The sequence below is a fragment of the Gymnoscopelus braueri genome (assembly GCF_963280865.1).
Source record: "Gymnoscopelus braueri genome assembly, chromosome: 20".
Taxonomy (NCBI): Eukaryota; Metazoa; Chordata; class Actinopteri; order Myctophiformes; family Myctophidae; genus Gymnoscopelus; species Gymnoscopelus braueri.
In genome coordinates this window covers 11112595-11136224 of record NC_137622.1, presented here as the reverse complement: position 1 = coordinate 11136224, position 23630 = coordinate 11112595, and the positions used below count along the sequence as shown (strand labels likewise).

The 23630-nt window shown below is 44.2% G+C and overlaps 3 protein-coding genes across 3 annotated transcripts; all 3 read right to left on the bottom strand.

Moving 5' to 3' along the window:
* Positions 1 to 437: 437 nt before the first annotated feature.
* Positions 438 to 2924, bottom strand: LOC308075544 (dolichyl-diphosphooligosaccharide--protein glycosyltransferase subunit STT3B-like; the record flags this gene model as incomplete). Its single annotated transcript, XM_080415490.1, has 2 exons — positions 438 to 1328; positions 1473 to 2924. 2 exons carry the CDS (start codon positions 2922 to 2924, stop codon positions 438 to 440), a joined length of 2343 nt encoding a protein of 780 aa, XP_080271616.1.
* A 3336-nt stretch (positions 2925 to 6260) lies between these two features.
* On the bottom strand, positions 6261 to 14172 carry slu7 (SLU7 homolog, splicing factor). Its single transcript, XM_080415836.1, has 15 exons — positions 14033 to 14172; positions 13314 to 13483; positions 12521 to 12671; positions 12356 to 12436; positions 12036 to 12200; positions 11385 to 11447; positions 11133 to 11264; positions 10694 to 10791; positions 10540 to 10607; positions 10056 to 10195; positions 9718 to 9879; positions 9000 to 9104; positions 8804 to 8881; positions 7603 to 7725; positions 6261 to 6731 (listed from the first exon to the last, which is right to left on the bottom strand). The coding sequence occupies exons 2-15, from the start codon at positions 13469 to 13471 to the stop codon at positions 6552 to 6554; spliced, it is 1704 nt and encodes a 567-aa protein (XP_080271962.1). The 5' UTR covers positions 13472 to 13483; positions 14033 to 14172; the 3' UTR covers positions 6261 to 6551.
* Positions 14173 to 15407: 1235 nt separating this feature from the next.
* LOC308075998 (platelet-derived growth factor receptor-like protein) lies at positions 15408 to 23406 on the bottom strand. The gene is made up of 7 exons (XM_080416049.1): positions 23242 to 23406; positions 22746 to 22912; positions 22457 to 22599; positions 18593 to 18744; positions 17892 to 18185; positions 17195 to 17334; positions 15408 to 16388 (listed from the first exon to the last, which is right to left on the bottom strand). Exons 1-7 carry the CDS (start codon positions 23330 to 23332, stop codon positions 16173 to 16175), a joined length of 1203 nt encoding a protein of 400 aa, XP_080272175.1. The 5' UTR covers positions 23333 to 23406; the 3' UTR covers positions 15408 to 16172.
* Between the last annotated feature and the right edge of the window lie 224 nt (positions 23407 to 23630).

Here is a 23630-nt window from a genome sequence, read left to right as displayed (position 1 = left end):
TAATTGTCTCCGCCGGAGGCGGAGAGTATGTTTTCGCTTCGTCCCGCTGTGTGTTCACCTCCCTCCTAGCCAAGCTAACATTGGTCAAGCTCCACGTGACACGTGTCAATATGTTGACACCAATGCCTTTGATTGGCTAGAGGGACGCATGACGAAATAAAATCCTATAAATAGGTGTGTCACTTCAAAAAGCCATTTATGTGTTTTGAAGTGAGGTAAGACAGGATCAATCAGTCTTGATTGGAACAGTACCTTCCAGTACAAATCACCCGTTTTTTAAGTTTTTTAAATGTCATGCATTTGTTTCAAAACCTTCCACATGCATGAACCAAAACGAGCATGCCCCGACACAACTGGGCTTGGGGTATCACTGGCACGCTTGCAATTTGAATGTTTTGTTTTCCTAGTGGCTCATCTCCGTTATTTCTTGCTGTTAATCAGTTGACTTTTTTCAGGACCAACTTGTTCTTAATGTGTCCTTGCTTCCTGTGGGAATTCTTTTTGGATGTGTACGCCTGCTTGGGATTGAAACTGCGCAGTTTGTGGTCCAGAGGTTCCCTGTTCTCCGGATCCTTGACCTTGTAGATTCGGACCAGCCAGTGTTCTGAGGTAAACGCCTCCTCCAGATGTTTGAACGTTATGTCTTTGCTGCCGATCACGTAGCCGCGTGCCCGGTCATAGCCGGGCTGTTTCTGGGGGTTCACCTGCAGCTCCCCGAAGCGATAGTAGCACATCTTGTACACGAGGGAGTTGAACATCGTGGTTGTACCGGCCTCATCCACCCTGTACTCTCCCTGGGCGGTGAGGTAGTCACTCTCCCTGATGTCTTTGGGGTGTTCCCCCTCCGCTATCCGCACCATCCACAGGAACTTGCTGATGTCATCACCCTGGGCCATCACTCCCCCAAAGATGACTAGAACATAGTCTACATCCAGGGACCTCAGGATCTCATAAGCTGCGCTCTCATTGGACGCCATGGCTTTTCCCACCAGTGCTATATGACTATTGTTCCACGTGTTGTTGTCGACTATCGTGGTTCTGTTAGCCATGCCGGCGATCTGGTAGCCGTAGTCCCACCACGACATGATCCGCGCGTGATCATCGGTGTTCTTTCTCAGCCAATAGTACGCCTCCCTGTAGTCATCGATGATGTTGGTCGATCCATCACGGTTCCCTGTAGTCAGTACCACACTGGGGTGGGAGTAAGCAGACTTGGTGACATTGGTACAGTGCATGGCAAACAGCACGAGTAGTATCAACATCGTAACGCACACTGCGGTCTTGGTTTTGTACCCAAGACCCTTCTCTATCTGCTCTATCTCTGGCTTCTGCTCAGGCACGTGTTGTTTACGCACCTTTCCGGAACCCTCGATCTGCCCTCTCTCTGGCCTCTCCTTCTCGGGCACATGTTGTTTACGCACCTTTCCAGACCTCTCGTTCTGCCCTCTCTCTGGCCTCTCCTTCTCAGACACGTGTTGTTTACACACCTTTCCAGACTTATCAGAGAGCTTCCCAGAGTTCCTCTTGTCCTCTGCGGGGGGTTTGTCGTCTCTGTTGGCGTCGTCCGCCAGGTAACATTCGAACACGCTGGAGAACGCCACCGCGGACAGAACGCACACCACCGGAGTCAACGTCAAGATCAGCCGCGACATTACACCGGCGAAGTACACCGCACTGATGGCGTACAACGCAACGAAGACTCGCTCGTCATTGATGTTCTTGATGCAGAACCAGAGGCCTGCCGGGAAAGTGCACACCAAGACATGCAGGTTGAAGAAGAAGGGCCACCAGGTTGGCGTTTGATGCTCTGCCACCGACGCTATCAAGGGGATGTGGACCATAGCATAGCCGGTGTCCCAGAGCGAGTAGAAACGCCCGCTCCACGGAGCGATGTAACCGGCGTACGTCAGGTAGATGAGAGCGAGGGTGCCGACGACAGCCGCGGTCGGGATACAGAGGAAGAACAGAGTCAGGAACTCCCGTCTGGTCAGACGATCCCTCAAGTAGTGGATGAAGGCGTAGGCCTGCAGCAGGCCAAACACACCTGCAGCGGCCATGTGCTCGCTGGTCCTGACTGGCTGGAAGCCCACAAAAGGAATCTGCAGGGAAAGCACAAGGCCCATGATGTAGAACGTACTGTAGGCCACGTACACTCGACTGCTATAGCGCTGCATCAGCAGTAGTACGAGCACATGCAGAGGGATCAGATTGATAATGAACACATAACCTCCCCATGCAGATACCATGTAGAAGTAAGAGATACTGCAGAAAATGGTCCAGAGCACAGAGCCGGTCTTCACTGATTTCACCCATAGGTAGTAGGTGAACTGGAGGGCAAAAATGGCAATGCCCTCGTTGTCGTAGGAGCCCGCCACCGAACGCTGGGTGTAACCGGGCACGATGGCGATGAAGCAGGCGGCCAGCAAGCCGGCGCTGTGGCTCCACAGCTCCCTGGTCAGCAGGAACGTGGAAATGGAGGTTAAGCCACTGAACACCGGCGCCAAGAACACACACACGTCACGGATGTGAACGGTGATGTGCAGCAGGTTGAGGACGTAGTGGATCAGTCCCGCAGTGACCATCAACCCTGGAAATACCGTTCCCCCGACAATCCTGCCCAGCGGGTACCAAGCTCTCTCGTCGAACCAGTTAAGGAACTCGTAGAAGCCATTGGTGGTGAGATATTGCGTTGCTCTGTAGTTGAACCACGGGTCAAACTCGTGGATGATGCTCTCGAACCGGATCACTGCGAAAAGTCTTGAGCTGAATCCTACCAACCAGGCCAGGAGAAGGATGGCAAACGAAAGTAAAGACAGCCAACCGGACGCTTTGTGCTTCCCATCGCTGGATGTGTGGTGCTCCGCCTTGTCCGCTTGATTTATGCTGGGTGTCGGTGCGTTCTGCAAAGTGCGCCCTCCTGCCATGCTCCCTTGTGGCCTGCCTTAATGATTTTCACTCTTCTTTGCTTTCCCAGTCCCTTTGTTTTAATGAAGAAGTACCATTAAAACATCACCCAAATACCGACTCTCACTACAATTTTCAAACTACTTAAAAACCTGCCAACGACTGAACAACGGTGAAGAGGGCACACCTGATATAATATGGCTGTTGCGCTGATGTCACAATGACGTCACTGCGGGCTGAGGGGTGCTCCTGGACCCGGGCTACTGCAGTGGTGGGTGGACCTCATGGGACTGCAGATACTTTTTCTTTCAGATTTATTTGTTTTGGTCCAATAACGGCAGGGCTTCATATGGATCTCAGACAGTCTACAGTATGATACCAATCGTCTATGACATCACTCCATATATGGGCACGGTCTCTGCCCGATTCGACCAACATTCACTTCCTTACAGACGGCTAGATAAAGAAAATGACGTCAGCGTCTCTTCCTTATAAAATACATTCCTTGACAGACGGCTGAAAGAGTCTAGCTGATGATGTCATCCGAACGATTATAAAAAGTGATTTAAAGAAGTATAGAACCTGGGACAAAAAATTGGTGATGCTCTAAGTTAGCCTATAGTGACAGCGTGTACAAGAAATTTGGCGACCTGCGGATTTGCAAGATAAGCTCCGGACAGACACAGACAGGCAAGACAGACATGTAACTATTTATATGTCTGTCTTGCCTGTCTGTCTGTGTCTTTCCGGAGCTAACTGTCACTAGGCTAACTTAGAGCCTCACCAATCAAGCAAATCAGGATGTAAAGCTCACAATGTATGGCACTAAAAGGTTTGGTAACAATCCAAGTATCCAACCCTATTCAACCTTACAAGTTAAATATTTCCTTCAGTGTCCATGATAGCTAATTTGTGATTGAGCAGTAGTACCTTCCAAACCATTTCACAACAATAAACCCTATATAGCAGTTCAGAGCATATTTCGGTTCAGTACAAAACAAACTAAAAATAAATCTACTCCTGGAGCACAGAAGAGCAACAAACACTGCTGTGGAGGCCTACTCTTCCGTAGGCTGGTTTAAATGATGGAAATTGAGGAAAAGGAGAATTCTTGGCAGGTACGCACGCACACGCACACGCACATTTCTTTCATCACTCCAGCTTTTAAGACTTATTGTCTCCGCCAGGCCGAAGGCATGGCGAGAGAGTATGTTTTACCCCCTGTCCGTCCGTCCGTCCGTGTGTGTGTCCGTCTGTCACCAGCTAATCTCCGGCACCGTTGGCCCGGTCGCTCCGAAACTGTGCACACACACTCCCTGGATGCCAATTCAGAACTTCTGCCCCAAATCTTTCACATGGGCCTGTTATAGCGCCACCAGGAGGCCGATTTGTGCAAAACCCATTTTTTAATATTACTCCTACAAATCTTATCCAAACGTCATGTAAATCAGTACACAGTATCACTATAGTCATGTGATCAACACGGATCTGTCCAATTTCCCATATTTTATCCTCATTGCCTAAGGTTGGCTTCCAAAGTTTGCAGGATTGGTCCGTTTTGAACAAAATGCCTCAAAGTATACACACAGCTTGCGATTTCCGTGAAATTTCACACGCACATTCCCACTAGGCCGAGGAAGAAATGCCACCCTTCTCACCTGTTATACACCACCAGCAGGTCTAATTTAGCAAAACACATTTTTGGAACACAATGCCTCAAATCATGAATGCAGTGTCAATGCAAGAATAAATGATACGGTTGGCACCCTTTTCACATTGGCCTATTATAGCGCCACCAGGAGGCCAGAATAACGTACCTGACCTGGCGGAGACCTGTGCTCCGAGGAGCACTTTTTCTAGTTAAATTTGTGACTTCTTTGAAGAAGCTGGCAACTGCACTTTCATAAAATATTTATTCAGATTATCAGATATTCAGCACTTTATTTGTGTGATGTGATCTCAAGTTAATTGTAGCTTATATGTAAACCGATGCACTTATTGTTTATATACTCATCTATAGTCTCTAGACTCCATTGGCATCTCTTTGTAATCTGTTTACCTTCTGTACCCGTCTTTGTTCTGCCAAATTCTCCCTTAAGCATAAATAACATTTTCTCTTACAGTATGTTTACAGCATTTCCTGTGTTTTCACAGTGATAATTGGATTATGTTACACCATTTTCCTTCCAAACACTCCATATAAAAGGGTCCTGACTGGCCAGGATTTAATCTGTCTGGGCTGCTGGTGGAGAAGCTGGGTGGGTCAGATTGAAATGTTGTCAGTTACTGAATACAAATTCCATGGCAACACAATCTCTTGGATTACAACATGGGGAGGGAGTCAGAGGATGAAGTTTGGATTGGGACGGCAGGGGCCTGTATTGAGAAAGGGTGGGGGGTATCGAGGGTGGGGGGACAAATCGCCATATTGGCCAACTCGGGAACGATATGTCAGGAGTAAATGCCCAACCCAGTTATGCAATACGCGTTGTACCCAATGTCAGAGTACCCGTCTGTCTGTCTGTGTCTCTTTTATGCCCATATAGTTCTGTGTCAGTCATGTTCAGATATGGAGTCCAGGCCAGTCTATGACATCATATTGATGACATAAGGTACTCCATATCTGCTGATCCGACTTCCCCCGTGGCACATCGCTCCCTCGGGTCGCCGGCGATGCAGACGCCGAAATTGAAGTTGGTCGGTCCCATACGGGCTTCTCCCAAAATTTCGGCCCAATTATGCATTGCCAAGCATCACAGACAACCTCTCCCTCCAGGTTCACGCCATCTCCCCCTGAGAAAACTACAGCACTGTTTCTCAACCAGTGGTCCACGGACTACTAAGGGTACATGGCATAATTACAGGTGAGCCATGGGAAAAACATTTTTTTTAATTAATTTATAATATATTTAGTCCCTAAAAAAAAGGCACATTTAGTTGTCCTGGTGTCAAGCACCGAAAACAGCTGATATACAAGCTTACATGCATTACAATGTTAAGATCATTCGTGTTAATTATGTATTATTAATTCAAATTAAATAGAAAGTGCTGTTTTATGCCTTGTTATATACTACTAGATAAATACATATTGTTGTGGAGAAATGGGGTGGGGATTGTTTGTAATATAGTGCTCCAATACTCCAAATAGGTTGAGAAACACTGAAATAGAGCACCTTGAGGAAATCCAACTTAACACAGGGAGAACATCCAACCTCCACACAAACCCAGTACCTTCTTGCTGTGAGGCAACAGCACTCACAGCATAATCCACTGGATTACACTGCACACAAAACATTGAAAAATACAAATGTATTTATTCCACTTAAGAGTAGATGTTTAAGAGATGGATGCTGCTCTTGAGTCTGCTTTTTAATGGAAAGGTATTCAATATTTACATTTTCATGGGAGACCTAGTTAAGTAAAAACAAAAAAAACATGCAGCTCACTTTTCATATGAAAGTATATGTGATGTCACAGCTACAAAATAAGCTGTTATTTAAAAGTCGGGTCAAAACCACCGGTCAGAATCCTACTGACAGATTGAGAGTCCAACTGGGTGCGGTGGGAAGGAAATCATCATCTGAGAATCAACAGCTCTAAGAGCGGATGAAGGAAAAGAATACAGGAAGTGGATGCAGAAGGCCAGGTCACTGCTTCAGGAAGGAGGCCATGGGGTCGTCTTCCCGGCTGCGTTTCATTCTGAACGCCTCCAGCTCCTCCTCGGTGGGTTCCTTCACCTCGTAAAGGCTGTTGTAGGGTCTCTTCCTCTCGTCCACCTTCATGAGGGCCTCCACCTCCTTTACCCTCTTGTCCTCTGCACTGAGGGCCTGGGAGACAGAGAGAATGAGACAAACATCTCGAGAGTTTGCTAATATGACAGACAGATTACAGAAAACATTGTTATTGTATCCTTCAACGCTGTTGATGTTAAATAATTCACCAATAACAGAACTCTATGATGTCTCCATTTCCGTTTAATCCATGTTATTCACAAGATTTATTCCAGTAAATAAACAGATATAAACAAAAGAGGGCCTCTAGTTTGAGGGCAGTAAACGTTGTTTCAGCGGCAGCAGGACTGATTAAAGTTTGAAATGCTGAACCTGTATAACTGGCGCCGACAGACTGAGAAAGGACAACACGCCACATTGGATTTTATTGCCACCATCTCAGCCTGTGTCAACTATCCATTCTACATGGATTTCTAAATAAAAAAGGAAGAGGGATGTGTTTACCAGTTATGGCTGTCATTTGTCAAACTTGCACACTGTCAGCGCAATAATGCAGACACAGCCAAAACAGGAAAGTCACATCCATGGCAACAGTTTAGGCTCATACAACATGGGGATCTACAGTAGCAGGAAGTTTATGCCATACGCATTCACACAAATTGTATTTATAACTTTCAACCTTTTGGGAAAACATAAAACATGTGGATATTGAGTTAAAAGATGTGAATGTTGTAAGCTCAGTTGGTAAAACATTTGCCAACACAAAGTTTATAAGAGTGTATGGCCCCAAAATATGAAAAAAAAAATACTTATATTTTAAGTGTTGGTAAGTTGCAGATATAGAATACTGCACTCTGCAAAGGCAAAACATAAGCCGTCACGATGTACAGTGCCTTTTGATATCCACATACCATACCATTTCACCATCACCCTGCTCTAGCAAAAAGACAAACACACACAAAATTACCTTCTTCAGCTTCTCCTTCTTCTTCTCTTCATCCTCAGAGTCGCTGCTGTCTGAGTCGTGTTTCTTCTTGTTCTTCTTGCTCTTTTTCTTCTTCTTCTTGTCTTTCATCTTCTCTAGATGCATCTGGTGATCAGAACACATTTGACTGTTATATTGATGACGTCATCGGGAAATATTTATCAAAGATGGACGACTGCCTCAGAGGATAAAAACACGAATGAAGGAAGCTGCTGCTTTAGGAGTTTATAGGAAAAACAAGTAATTATGCATCCCCATTTTGTCTTCTTTTATGACATATGGTATGTATCCCAGCTTTTCTGGTCATTTCAGGTTGAGGCATTAAAGTTGTACAATGCAAAATCACAAATAACGATTTTTAGCAACCTCTGCTGGTCACTACCGTCACTGCATACAATTTCCCTAGTCCTCGATTACCCAGAATTCCATTCGTTTTCACCGGAAGCCGGAAGCGTTTCAAAAAGCGATCTTTTAATTGTTTTATACTATCTACGGATCGTTTCTCTTAGCCAGTGGAGCATTAGTTACCATGAGCTGTGCTTTCTTTTTCTGTTCTTTTTCGATCTCCCAATCCTACATTATCTTAAAATCAGCGTGAGGTTCCTTTTTGTTAATAGCGCGGTAGTTCCTGGCCAAACAGGAAACCGTTGCGGTAGTTCCTGAGGACGTCGGCCACGACGTCATGACGTTGGCCAGGAACGTCATTTTCCCGGGAAAGTCCCCCCCGTACACGTTCAATAGAAAATATATAAATAAAAGGCTTCCGGGGGTGAAATTCACGGAGTGGGTGTTGTGAAACTTTTGCCACTCGCAAAAGATATACAATTTAACTTTAGTTTTGTTGAAAACGTTACCTAGTATTACTTTAAGCTGACTGACTTTAGCTGTTGTACTTTGAAATCAAACCTCAGTAAATCGCAGAGTAGTTTTTGATTTGTCGGCAGTATTTTTCTACCCATGTTGTTGCTGCCAAGGTGAGATGGGTCATCTGATCTCATCCGACTAGATGATCTCATCTGACCACCAGACCAGATGTCTAATAAGATCTTATCTGTCCAGACGAGATGTCTCATTTGATCCCAACAGACCAGACAAGATGTCTCGTCTCATTTCATCTGACCAGACCAGATGTCTCCTGTCATCTGACCAAAGGAGATGTCTCCTCTCCAGAGGTGTCTCTTACCTGCAGCAGAGTCTTTGGCTGTTCTTCCTCCTCTGGTTCCTCCATTCCCTCCTCGAATGGAACACAAGCCGAGGTGCTCTATAGACAGATTATTAATGATGAACTATTAAGTAACCATGAAAAACTAAGGTGCATCATATATTGCTCTATTAAATGGACCAGAATATCTTGTTTCATGTTATGTAAATCAACTCACCATTGTTCTGATCCCCGCCTCTCCTGTGCAGTAACTCAGTTTGACCATTGAGTGGCAGCACTTGAATCCCCAACAGCCATCCCTCCAGAAGGAACCCCAAATGTACTGCAGACACAATTAAAGCAGAGAATAACTTCATTGGCAAGTATGAGATTCCCTCCCCTCCTTCAAAACCAGCATAAAAGAGCACCCGTCTACAATTTGCAACTGGACTAGACAAGACTTCTAGCTTGCCAAAAGAAATGACCCAACTGTTTTTTTTTTTTTTAAATATACTTTTACTGCTCCTAGTATTGATGATTTCTTGTATAGTATGTGTTTCTATGTCTTGATGAATTGAATACATAGGACCACAATGGAAACAAGCCATCAGGGCTTTCTGTGTTATCCTTTTAGCATTATCGTATACTGAACCTCTGTACTTTTTGTAAACTCTGTTAATAAAGTATTCAATCAATCAATACAAGCATTTCTTATATACAACAGGCTAACAGGCTAACATTACCTAGCTAGTGATATTTTACAGTAAGGTTGTGCTGTATATGAGCAGTCATGGAATAACTCTTGACTGGAAATAACGGTTGTGTATTGAGACACAGGCAATGACTTCAAACACCAGCAGCAGATATGATGCCCGTGCCAGTACTACAGAGAGCATGAGTACAAATAAGCAGAAATAAATGCTTTCAAGCCACACTGTAGTGAAGGAACCGTGTACCGCATGGTTGTTGATGACGACATCCTCCTCGTATTTGGAGCGAGCCACAGCCTTCTCCTGTCCTTTCAGCACGGCGCCGTGGCGAGAGTACTCCACGTAGTCCTCTGTCTGGGCCAACAGCAGCTCCCGAGGAGGCGCGTCCAAATGCTCCTCACCTCCGTACTGGTCAACACACACACAAACATCATATCAGTACGACAGGACTGGGTCTAAAAAGGATGATTAGGTTACACGCCTGGGTTTTTCAAACAACTGATGGTGAAAGGGGACAATTGCACAATGGACCTGGCTGTGAGTATGTGTGACTATATTGTCTGAGGAACTGAAGTAAGGCGTACCCTTTCCAAGATGGTTTCCTTCTGTTTTTCTTTGAAATCCTCCTTTTTAACTTTAAAGGACTGGTGCAGCAGTTCCAGCTTGGTGGGGTCGGCTTGCAGATGCACCTCAGACCCTTTCTCATACGCCTCCCAGGCAAACACTAACACACAGGAGGAAGAGGCAGCCATTATGGTCGGGAAAATAATTTATGTGACTGTGATCTATTGCGAAGACCGAATCGTTTTGGTCTGAACAGAACTAGTGTGATGTTCTATCCAAGACACAAACGCATATATTATTGTATTTACGTATATTACTATAATATTACAAAACAAGCTTTGAGTAACCCTGACAATGATATAACATGTCAACAAATATCAACTGGAGAAAATAAAGAACAAAAATCATGTAAGCCTAATTGGGAAAATATTAGGAACATCTGGAAAACAGCCACACCAACATGTGAAGGAGAGAGGTGAAAGTAATCTTGCAGAGTAGACTTACATTGTGTCTGAGCCATGGTAACCGTGTCCCCAGAGTAGCGCACAAAGTTGTCTCCAGCAAACCCCACCCTGGCAAAGGTAAAAGGTTAGGATAAAAACAAATACATTTTCTTTGAAAATGTATTTGGAGATGTTCGGCAGTAACAGCAACTTACTCATCATCTGCCATGCCAGTGTTAGAATAAGGGTTCTCCCTCATAGCTCGGGTCTTGGGATCATAATAGGCAGAATTGGGATCCAGGTTCCTCAGGTACTAGAAGACAAAAGACACCAGAGGTTTACTTTAGGACTAGTAGTCATCTCTGCATTATCAAGACTGTTCTTTCTATCTCTTTAAAACTGTGGGCAGCTTGAATATTATTAAACAGTACATAATAGGTCAAACATACTACAAGCTTGTTTACCATACTGTATCTCCAGGCTGAATGCCTGCACCAGTGAATATCCATTAGAGAGACTAAATAACAAATTTAAAGTGTCCAGATTTTCCTCTTCTACAAAAAGGGGCCAAAATATAGTTTTTATGTTCTCATTTACTGCAGATAACAATATTAAGACTACATAAAACTATGGCATAAACTCAAACCTTCTTACCTTAGCAATGTCTTCTCTGATACGCAGATTTCTGACTGTGATACGTCTCTTGGAGTCAAAGTTCTGACCGGGCATGTCGATGTCATCAGCATATTTATCTTCATCCTCATCCTCACTGTTGTGTTCCCGCTCCTGCACAAGAAGGAAGAGAAATAAATCCAAATCGATTGGCCACATCCACAGGTGATGTAATAAAAAAAGAAAATGTTTTATTTATTTATTGATTAGAACCATTCAAGAGTAAAGACTTACAGATTCCAGTTTCCCTGAGGCCAACTCATCCTGCAACTTCTGGGCCTTCAATGTCCTTTTGGCCTGAAACAAGACACAAAATGTCAGCCATGTACCAAATCTGAAAAGAGCATCCGACTAGGGATGTACTGTATATGATTGAAAGATGATCAATTATTCTTCATTCACATTTATCAAGTGTTATGCTCGATGAAACGATAAATTTGGTTTCAGGTCACCTAATGTTGCAATTGTCTTTAAGCGAAAACATGATTTAAATGGTCTACTAGATGGAACTGTATATTGACGGGTTATACTCTATATCAGTGGTTCTCAAACTTTTTAAAACCATCACCCCATTTTAAGACAGAATTTTTTGGTAACCTTTAATTAAAGTGCAATTTTCAAAGTGGAAATAAAGAATCTTAAAATAAAAGCATACATTTTCGGCCTTGAATATTGATATTTATAATGGCAACCAAATGGATTTGGTTCCATTAATACACAAGTTACAAAAACACCCACAATGGCTCCTTAAGAGCAACCCGCTCATTACTATTGAACATAATCCCTGCTATATTACTAAATCATTTATGAGCAGCAAAATGTTTCTGGCTGTGCCTCTGCAAGGGCTTGTGTGTTGTCTTTCCTATGCATGCTGCCTTTGCTTACCAGATCTACTTTGGCGTACTCTTCCACAATGCGTTCATGGTCATCAGGGTCGTATCCGTTCCAGCGATCCCTCTTCCCATCGTAGTCCAAGTCCAATGTGATCTGAGAGTGCTCATCTGGAGCCATTCCGTTACCCGTGAACTTTGCTCCCACTTTTCTGGGCCTCTGATGGAGACAAATGCAAAAATTGGTGGTGAATTATTTTCCACTATTTGATACAGTTCAATTAAAGTTATATGTCTTAGGACAACTGGTCAACTCTGTTTTAAGTGTGGAGATGCATTTTGATAAAGATTGTTTTAATTGTTTCAACATTGTACCTCTAAACAGTCTTTCTTCTTGTGAGTCACTGCACCGCAGTTTTCACACGAACCCTTCCGGAATTTTGTGCTGACTGGTTTCTGTTGAAAGGCAAGAACTCAAGGTCAAGTGCTATTCTAATACATCACTGGATTATCTAGCTGTGTCGCTGTGTGCAAAGTTACCTCCTGCACCCCTCTCTTGTACCACTCTCCAATGCTGGAGTACGCTTCTTCTTCTTCTTGTGGCCTCTGATGCTTTAGGGTGGGCCGCTTGGAAGGGTCGATATACCACGGCACTGAGCTGATGTACTGTGGAATGTGAGGGTTAATATCCCTGGAAAATAGAACAGGAAACACGTGTTTTCAGTAACATTGCAGCAGAACACTAGACTTGAAATCTGAGGTAAAACTTAACATTTTGAAATCATAATTGTTTGGGTGGGTCAAAATTACTACTGGGGGAACACGCAAGTGAATGCATGCTCCACCCGGTTATGCAATACTCATGGTACCTGCTGTCAGAGTACCCATGGGTACTGTACAAGCAGGTAACGCATCGCAAAGAGACACCAAACGGATGACGCATGCAGGGCTGAGAGTTTGTTGTTAATTCACTTGTCCATCGGTGTGTGTGTGTGTGTGTGTGTGTGTGTCTGTGTGAGAGTGCGTGCGTGTGTATGCATGCATGCGTTCAATTTGGTGGTTGCGCTGGGATTGTTTTGTGGGGGGGCCACACATTTTGCTTAGGGCTACCACCAGAATCCTCGGGGCGGCCCTGGACGCATGGCAAAGCGATGTGCTGTCTGCTTGTATTATTATAAACTCAACTGCCATCCATGGTGCAGCAGTTAATGTGGTCTGTCTGCTTTGTACATCGACAACGTCAGATTAGACCCTAATAAAGTCTGACTGGGCTGCCAGCAGTACCAGGTGCCTCCCGAAAGACCATGGGAACACCAAGTCTCATAGCACTTACTTCCCCTCCTCGTCGACCTCAGCCGGAGCATTTCCAAGTTTTCTCTGTTCCTCGAGTTCCTTCTTCTTCCTCCAGTCCTCTCTGGTCATCTTCTTGGGTTCATCATTCAGGCCCACGATGCCATCAGAGGGGCCCGAAATCGCTTCTTCCTCTGCCATGACGACTGGAACCTAAAGAAGACAGTTACTTGTGTTAAACTCAGTGGTGGAAAAAGTACTCACATGTTTTTACTTAAGTAAAAGTATCAATACTTCAATATAGAAATACTCTATTCCAAGTAAAAGTCCGGAATTAGAAATGTACTTGTGTAAAAGTACAAAAGTATTGGTATCAAAAGGTACTTAAAGTACCCTTTAAGCAGAAAGTCCCATTTCACATGTTTTCTGTATACTTAATTACATCGCACGACTATAAAGTTTGCTGACAATAGCTAATCGTATAACAGCTCTGGTCGGCAAGCGACACAAACAAAGGAGTACATTTCTACGTTTATTTTAATTTAATTATGCTTATTTACAACACAAATAGAGCTAGCTGCTATATAAACACCAATAAATACATTGTTGGTTTTCATTCTATCACCACCACTCGTTATGAGTAACCTACGTCATTAGCCAGAGCGGCTAACGTTAGCTTAGCATGGATCTTCTTTGGTTTGTTTAATGTCTGTAAATACAGCTATTTAACGTTCAACTCGAACACGTCGTCTTGTTGTTTACCTTGATCCACAGATGGAAACGCTGCCACTTGTTTCACTATCTTCTTCTTAGCGCTACTACTAGTACAGTTAATAGTCTCTCTCTCAGCCTCAAGCTGCTAAACTAACTGTTTTCAAGAACAACATAGGATAGGATACACCATTTTACATTAGCGACGTTGCCAATCGTAAAGGCATACTGCCACCTACTGGACCGGAGGAGGTAGTTTTCTTCTCTCTGTTTATTGACGTAAAGGTGCATACCGCCACCTACTGTACAAGAGTGTGTATCATCATGTCATTTACCCCAGTGACTAATTTATAGCTTACTACCCTCTGCTTCAAGAATCCCCATAAGATCCCATTCCCGTCCTGCTTCACAAACTTTGTCACATAATTGTGCTCTTTTTAATAAAATGTGCTCTATACATTTTCTATGTCACCACAGTTCCCACATTTGTTGCTGTCTGCCACACCCATAATAGGGTGACCACCTCCAGACAGGTCCATTGAGGGACAGATTAACCCGTTTCGCGGGACATCGCGGGACGCATGCACGCGCGCGCAGCGCGCGTGCATGCGGACCACTCCCGCGCGTGCGCGAAGCGCGCGCGCGAAATTTTTTTGCGGTTCTGGGCGGATTGGGTTCGTTTTTTTCGCGGTTCTGGGCGGATTGGGTTCGTTTTTTTTCCAGTTTTTGGTTTCTTTACTTTGGTTTTAGGGTTAGGATTAGATATAAGAGGGTATTGCAAGTTAACTTAAAAATGTAATGAACTTTTTTTTTTTTTTATAAAATAAAATCTTTTTTTTTTTTTTTTTTTCATAACTTTGATTTTCGGGACATTGCCCTGCTTGTGCGGGACGCGGGACAGAGGGTCCAATTTCGGGACTGTCCCGCGAATTTCGGGACGGGTGGTCACCCATTGGTCTTTGGTGGCGGGGGGGGGGAGCATAATTGAAAACATTAATATACAAGCAGAAAACACAAATGAAGACCCATTTTATCTGCCCTCCTTGGAGAGCAGATCTCCGCCAGGCCTGGCTCATAGAACCCGGGAACATAGAACCCAGGAAACAGATACGCTCCCCTGGGTGCTAGAGCGTTTCATTCGACAAGAAGGTGTAACTCAGACTGTTTGCGTTTTTGGTGTGCTACAGAATTAAGTGTCACTGGGCAGTGGCTTTAGGTACACAGTGGCTTTAGGCCCCTCAACAGGCAGACTAGCTGAGAATAGAAAAAGAAATAATTATCTGTTAACCAGATTATTATTCTGGTAGCCAGATTCTGGTTGTACACACAAAATAAAAGAAAGCAAGCATGTTTTGTATAAAAGCATTTATTTATACAAGTTCAATACAAGTTTAATATGCACAACAATTGCAAAATAGAGGGGGAAAACGCTCAGCTATCCTGACCTATTCCTGTCATTGTTGATGCCTGGCTAGTGGCTACAAAAGTAAAGGCTACCAGAACATTGTATGATTATGTAGGCCTATTTATATATAATTTAGACAACTGATAAAAAGTAAAATGGTCAAATGTCCAGTGCGTCTGGCCTACTTTGTCTTTGTCATGCCCCTCACATGGCCTTAAAACAATGTACCCTAGTTCAGAGGTTCTCAACCTCTTCAGGCCGCAACCCCCCAAAATTATTGAACTGGGGACCCCCTATTTGAACTGGAACCTTGACACCCTGATAAGCACTGAGTTGAGGCATTACATTTAGTTTGACTCGGTTCCACAGATAAATATTGTGAAAATAGCCGATCTACAAGCTCACATGAGCTTGTAGATCGTCTACTTTCAAAATGTGTGCCTCTTTCTCATATTATTTGACAATTTGGCAGTTTTTATAGTATTGATTATGCTACTTTTGATGCACTAAATGGTCTTTTCCATTTCTCTCTTTAATTTGTTTTAGGTATTAAGAAGGTCTTAAAAGTCCTTAAATTGTCACTTCACTGTCATCTGAGACCCCCCACCCCCCCCAAAAAAAGATCATGTGGGGACCCGACCCACAGGTTGAGAACCACTGCCCTAGATTACAAACATTCTCTCTCTCTCTCTCTCTCTCTCTCTCTCTCTCTCTCTCTCTCTCTCTCTCTCTCTCTCTCTCTCTCTCTCTCTCTCTCTCTCTCTCTCTCTCCTCTCTCTCCTAAGATCATGGTTTCTTTTTCTTAGGCTTGGCTTTGGCCACCACTTTAACAGTGGTGGATACAGATTTGGACCCTTGAAGGTTCTGTGCAGTGCAAGTGTAGATCCCCTGGTCCACCTCCCTCACCCCATCCACCAGGAGCACAGACTGAGACTGTTGTCTGGCTGCACCACCGCCACCTACAGGCCACACGTTGTCCTGCGTGTATGGAGGTCTGCCAATCTGCAAGACATCAAACACAGGTACGCTCCACTCAGCATGAATATTAACCACTTAAACAACTTAAACCCTATATACTTAGCTGACTGAGGTCCCCCAGGAGTCTAACCTTAGCCCCCCCTCCGTTTTCCTCTCTATGCCAAAAATAGCTCAAATTGTGACGCGTTGTGAGCTTGTAGATCTGATATTTTCGCTGGATGTTCGCCTATTATACCTAGAATAGAGACCCTACAGTTAACAAGTAATTTAACTTAACTTAGTTTTATCAGCCAAGTACATGCTTACAAGAAAACTAGTGTGGTTGGTTGGTTTCTAGGTTCACATAAATACATTACAACAAAAATAAATATTAAAAAGTTAATTATTTGTGGCACACTTTCCAAAAAAGTGTGTGCTTTATATTTGTAACAAAGTAGAATAAATGCACTACAATGGTGTCAAAAAAGGTAGACAATCTGATTAAATCCAAACTACTATAGAAGCAAAAATAAAAAGCAGAAAAAATTAAATGACAAAATAAATAATCAATCACAGAAAGGCTTTCCTGCACAGGAGGGATCAAACAGAAATAGCAGATATCCATGTGGTCAGATGCATCACAGACAATGGGTCTTCAGCCCTTTATTAAATGCAGAGATCTCCTGACCACACTCTCATTGACTGTTGAGCTGCAGTGAACCGTATGATTGGCCAAATGGATATAATTATATTCTCTGACTTGGTTATTGTTCACAATTGCATCCAATAATAATACAAAAGAACATGCAGGACAAGTAGCAGAGTGCAGAAGTCATGCTGGTGTACAGTACCTGCTGTCCAGGGTAGTCCCAGGTTAAGTCTACAACCACACCCTGTTCCCCTGTCACTGTGCAGCTGACCTGCAGGTTCTCCCCCTCAGCCACTGAGGTGGATGACGCCTGGATCACAGGCGCAGGAGCAGCCGTGGGGTCTGATGAAAACAACAGTTCAATGATCACAGGCTTTGCCTAATAAGCCCGAACAACAGCATATAAATGAACACCTTAAACTAGGGCTGGTAATATTATATATCGTAATATGGGGCTAGATCATTTGGGATTTGGGATATCATAATATCGTGATATAGCATAAATGTTGTCTTTTCATGGTTTTAACAGCTGCATTACAGTAAAGTGAGTTCACTTACCTGACTGTTCTAGCACTTAGTTATTAGGCATTACTGAGTATTATTTATCAAAAATCTCATTGAGTCAATATATTGTGAAAGCACCAATACTCATCTCCACAATTAGGTATTTGGTCAAAAACACTGATATTAGATTTTCAAATTTAAATCAGGTTGGGGTGTGCCGGTAGCTGACCAGATAATATGTCACCAAATAATCGCAATATCCCCGGTTCGGTTCCATCTAGTGACCTGTGTTGTGTGTCTTTCATCCTCTCTCTGCTCCCAGTTTCTTGTCTTTCTACTATACTATCTAAATGAAGCATAAACTGCCTAGAGTGGGTGAAAGTGATATAACTCACAGTTGACATAGATGAGCATATACTTGGTGGAACTCTGTCTGAGGTTGCCCAGGCTGGCCACGCAGAACAAGGCCCCGGCATGGTGTGGGCGAGGCCGGTGGATGGTGATGCCCCGTTTGACGTTGAAGGTGATCTCTGCCCCGTCCACTGCCACCTCTTCTGGGGGAAACTCGCGGTGAAGTGTCACCTTAGCGTCCGGGGACGTCACCTGGCAGGGGAGCACCGTCGGCCAGTTGGTACGCAGCTGAATGACCTCATAGTAGTTGGCGGATGGCACAAAAAGCTCCTGTGGGTCTAAGTGGTACAAGGCGTTACGATTAGTGATAAGATATGAGATATCCCTCCTCTGGGAACTGCACGCTTGAACTGTAATAAAGATGATTCATCCCACGGGGAGATACTATGTTGAGGTAGAGGTAGACGCATCCTGGGATGCAGAACCCCATGTTTTTCATGACATCTTTTTTTCCTAATGCCCAGATTTATAATTAATTACCCCATTTAATCATCAACAATATGAATGAGTCGAAAAATGTCATATCTTTATTGCTCCAACCTTCTTATAGCACACAATCGTAAAGTCCTTATAAAGAACATTGTTGTTTATGCTCCCTCCCGTTGGTTAATGCAAGAACAGTTAAAGAAAAAGCTGATGCCCCTTACATTGAATGCCCCCCTTCCCACCTGTGCGTTCACCTCACCAGGAAAGAAAACGAAGACCTTGACAGCTTTGTCGTACTCCTTCCTGCACTCTGTGTCTTCACAGTACATAGGGTAACAGGTGTACTCTCCTGTGTCTGCTCCTGTGCTGTTGAATAACGTCAGTGTTCCATACCTCTCATGTTGGACAGTTCTGTGGAACAGGACACCAGACACAGTGAGACCACAAACTTAAGGTAGAGATGCTATATATATTAATTAATTAGTTAATTAATAATAATAATAGTAATTATTATTATTATACGGCAGGACTTTATACTGCTGGCCATAGTCCTTCCAGGAAAGCCCTGCAAAGACTAGGCATGGTCATTTTCAATTCAATTCAATCCTTTATTTCAGACCTAGGGGGGGATCCATATCACAATAAAAACAACACAATAAAACAAGGGGAAAACAAATTACAGAAAAAGAAATAGACAGAAAACCTTCCACAATGTACAGTTTACAGGCATGTGCACCGATGGTTCCACAGTCTAGAGGAGAACAGAACTGACAGAACTGCATATAGGGTTGGTTATGACAGCGATGCTGTCATTTAATGAAGCATCACGAAAGTTCATGCAGGGCACAGGAGTCATATACGCCTCAGCTGTAATCAGCTGTCAGTCTGCTGATTGCTATCAATCAGCCACGCATTTCTATACACACCAATCACACCTCATTCCCTCAACAAGGCGGTCCGTTTAAATATGGCTCCCTCCTACACTGGATCTCTGCCTTTCAATTGCTGTCACATGCTGTTGCTGCTGGCAAAGCTTGTCTCCGCCACCCCAGCCTCCACGTTATAGTTCACGTTATCAGGGGCGGACTTACCGTTGGGCTAGGGTGGGCTGCAGCCCACAGGCCTCCAACTGGGGGGGCCTCCGATTTTTTGGTGAAATTTTTTTTATATATATATATATATATATTTTTTATGATCAAATAGTTTTTTTCTAACCCTAAAACCGAAATAAAGAAACCAAAAACTGCGCGCGCGTGCATGTGTCCCGTGAATGAAAGCCTCGAAAATTACTCTAGCCCATGGGCCTCAACTCCTATAAATCCGGCACTGCACGTTATAGAGTCTTGCATTACTCAAACGTTAAACTGAATGTTAAACTAAAATTCACGTGTGCATGGCTCTAAAGTTAACTGAAATTCATGTTTGCATGGCTCTAAACTGAATTCAATGTTCTATGGCTTTAATGTTAAACTGCATTCAAGTTTGCATGACTCAAGTTAATCTGATTAAATGTCTTGCTATGGGGGGGTTTGCGTAGCATGCCCTGATTTTGCTTAGAATGCTGCTTAGCAAAATTTAGGGAACATCTTAAGAGCAGAGCCATAAACGCCAAGTTGAACTGTATTCCATTTGTTGTAATAAATAGTTAAATCTGCTTATGACATGAGAGTTCCTGACTGAACTGACCAAGATGCCCTACACATACATTACATTACATTACATTACAGTCATTTAGCAGACGCTTTTATCCAAAGCGACTTACAATAAGTGCATTCAACATAGGTAGGGAACGAAAACTACTAATCACCAGAAGTCTTAAGTGCATTTTCTTCAAAAACAAGCAACCAAGAGTATACCTAGCGCTAAGGTAAAAGTGCAATATATCAGCTACCTATTTTCCTTAAACAGATGAGACAAAATAGCTAAATCAAATGAGCAAGAGCTAAAACAAATCGACTAAACAAGATCCAATAAAACAATACAACAATAAAACAAGCGTTCGTACAACTAGTTAACAACAAGTAGGCCAGGCAAAGAGGAAGGGTAGTGTTTCCTGAAGAGGTGGGTTTTCAGCCTGCGGCGAAAGATGGGCAGTGACTCTGCTGTCCTGACATCAGTGGGAAGTTCATTCCACCACTGTGGGGCCAGAACAGAAAAAAGTCGTGACCGTGTGGATCGGCCAGAAGGACCCTTGAGTGACGAGGCAATCAGTCGCCCCGAGGTGGCAGACCGAAGTGGTCGGGCAGGGGTGTAGGCATCGACCATAGCCCGGAGGTAAGAAGGAGCTGTTCCTTTCACTGCCCTATAGGCTAGCACCAGGGTTTTAAACTGGATGCGAGGCGCTACGGGGAGCCAGTGTAGAGAACGGAGAAGGATAGTTGTGTGGGAGAACTTGGGGCGGTTGAACACCAGACGAGCCGCAGCTTTCTGAACAAGCTCCAGAGGTCTGATGGCAGATGCCGGAGCACCAGCAAGGAGGGAGTTGCAGTAGTCCAGGCGGGAGATGACAAGAGCCTGGATGAGCACCTGGGCTGCCTTCTCCGTGAGGAAGGGGCGAATCCTCCTGATGTTGTAGAGGAGGAATCTGCAGGACCGTGTCACTGATGTGATGTTTGCCGAGAACGACAGTTGATCGTCCAGGGTCACACCCAGATTCTTCGCAGTCCGAGTTGACGTCACCACAGCATTATAAATGGTGATGGCCATGTCTCGGTGCGGACAGCCCTTCCCCGGGAGGAACATCAGCTCGGTCTTGTCCAGGTTGAGCTTCAGGTGGTGCGTCGACATCCACTCCGAGATGTCAGCCAGACAAGCAGCAATGCGTGCCTCCACTTGTGTGTCAGAGGGGGGGGAATGAGAGGATCAGCTGGGTGTCATCGGCATAGCAGTGGTAGGAAAAGCCATGGGAGTGGATGACAGCACCAAGAGATGTAGTGTATAGAGAGAAAAGAAGAGGACCCAGAACCGAGCCTTGGGGAACCCCAGTAGTGAGCCTGTGTGGTTCTGACACAGACCCTCTCAGCATCACCTGGTAGGAGCGACCCGTCAGGTAGGATGCAAACAGGGAGAGTGCAGAGCCTGAGACACCCATCCCTTCAAGGGTGGAGAGGAGGATCTGATGGTTCACTGTGTCGAACGCTGCAGACAGGTCCATGCAGGAGTATCAGGACGGAGGAGAGAGAGAGTTCGCTCTAGCGGCATGGAGCGACTCCGTCACTGCCAGGAGGGCAGTCTCGGTCGAGTGACCCACTTTGAACCCAGACTGGTGGGAGTCCAGGAGGTTGTTCTGGTAAATCTATACCTAAGATTATGTAGCACAGCAGAGCAGGTGGGTTCATTAACATAGGTAACATGATGCATTAGCTCTACAAATTGAAGAACACGTCGTTCAGTAACATGCTGTGTCTACATGTCATGTGTCTAGTACATCTATATCTACATCTACATCACCCCGCCCTATGGCTGAGTGGGTGGTAAAAGGACAGAGAGGATACGCTTGTGCTAATCAGTGCTAACTAAAGTGCCACCTTGTGCTGAACTGTCAGCACAAGAGAGTGCTGAAGAGGAAGTCACCCCATGTCAAACATGGAGGAAACCCAAACGCCAAACATGGTTGCTGCCAGCGGTTCTGTAGAATCAGAGGAGAAACTTATCCGGGCTCAAAGAAACAGAAAAACAGGGGAGAAAATAACTGTTGGTTGACAGAATGGCTGAGCAATTGTGAGACCAGCCATGTTTTCAACCAGCTACCTCCTACCACCATCCCAGCAGGATGCACATTTTGCTTGCTGGGGCAGTTCTATGCATTTTATTCTGATACCATAATGTCCTATATGTCTTTTGTATATTGTGTCCTTTTTTGTATTGTTTTGCTTATTTTTTGTCCTGTCCTGTTTTGATTTAATTTGGGTTTTTGATTTGTCCTGTGTTTTTACGGCTGTGTATTCTGCAGCAGAAAAAAAACGTTCAATTAAAGTGTTGATCAAAAGCAAATTTCTTTATGAATAAATAAGGCTATGGGTACAGTATGTGAAATTATCACCCTTCATTTGGATAACAAGGGTGATAATCTATGTATATTTATCAATCCAGTCCAGTTGTTATGAACACTTCTGCTACTTACTTTAGCCTCCCTTCATCGTCTTCCTCCAGGTATGGGGGAACACTCCACTGGACCGGCTTGCCCTTGCACCTTAACTCCAGGGTGTGTCCTGCCCGAACACTGAGGGTGTCACCCACCCTATGGAACTTCCCCCTGTTGAGCACCTGTATCATGCATCAAACATGTGAATGTACATGTTTGGTACCCTTCCAAATTCACAGTAATTGGCACATGTTTGGCATAATCCATTACATGTTTTTTCCTGTGATTAAATGTATGTGCTGAACTGAAAGTGAAACGTGTGTCGCACCTGTGTCAAAAAGGTTTGTCTTGTAGCTGCAGGTGTCACTTTGGTCTTGGGTTTCGCTGTGACAGCACCGGGCTCTTTAACAGTAATTGGTCCTGGTTTGGGTCTAGTGGATTTGGGTTTCCTCCCTGGGGTGGGCTTAGGGTCTTGGGCATGTTGCTGACAATATCCTAGAGTTAAGTGCATTGGGTTAGAACAGTAATATACTGTATTTTTCTTATAGGGACACAAGTATTTGAAGTGAATATTCAGTCTAAAGTGCCCATCGGAAACTAGCAATAACCACTCAAGGGTCTGACATCTTAAGAATAAATCAAGGCAAGGGCACTGTATATGTATACAGTATGACATATGTGAAGCTTATCATTGGGTACATTTGTCTATGAGATTGCCATGTCTGGCCAACATTAGGCCAACAAAAATGTAGCCTACTGTACCTCCCCTTGTACCTCTAGGAATGCACAGTCAAACCACTAAGCAACGGAATCAAATCACTTACCTAATTCCAGGATTATAGCACAAATGAACAGAGAACTCAGTGCCAGCCTCCACTTTGCCCCAAATAATTTCGCCAAAAGCATGACTGACATATGGATTTGTATAGCGGCCTATGGATTATTAGTTCATGTAGTTCAACAGACTTCACTAGAACCCGCGCTGGAGAAACAAGGAGGATGGAAGGAGAGAGAGAAGTATACAAGGGAAAAGGAGGAGGAGGAACGCAACGTTGGTAGTCAGCTGTTTCAAGGACTCACACAAAATTCCTCCTAGAGTGGCATTAGTACCCCAAATTCCTCCCGACTGGCTCAATGGAGCCTTTCAACCATCTCTGGACCAATGACGGCCCAGGGATGGAGGCCCCTCCGTCTGGAATAGCATGGGCCTGTT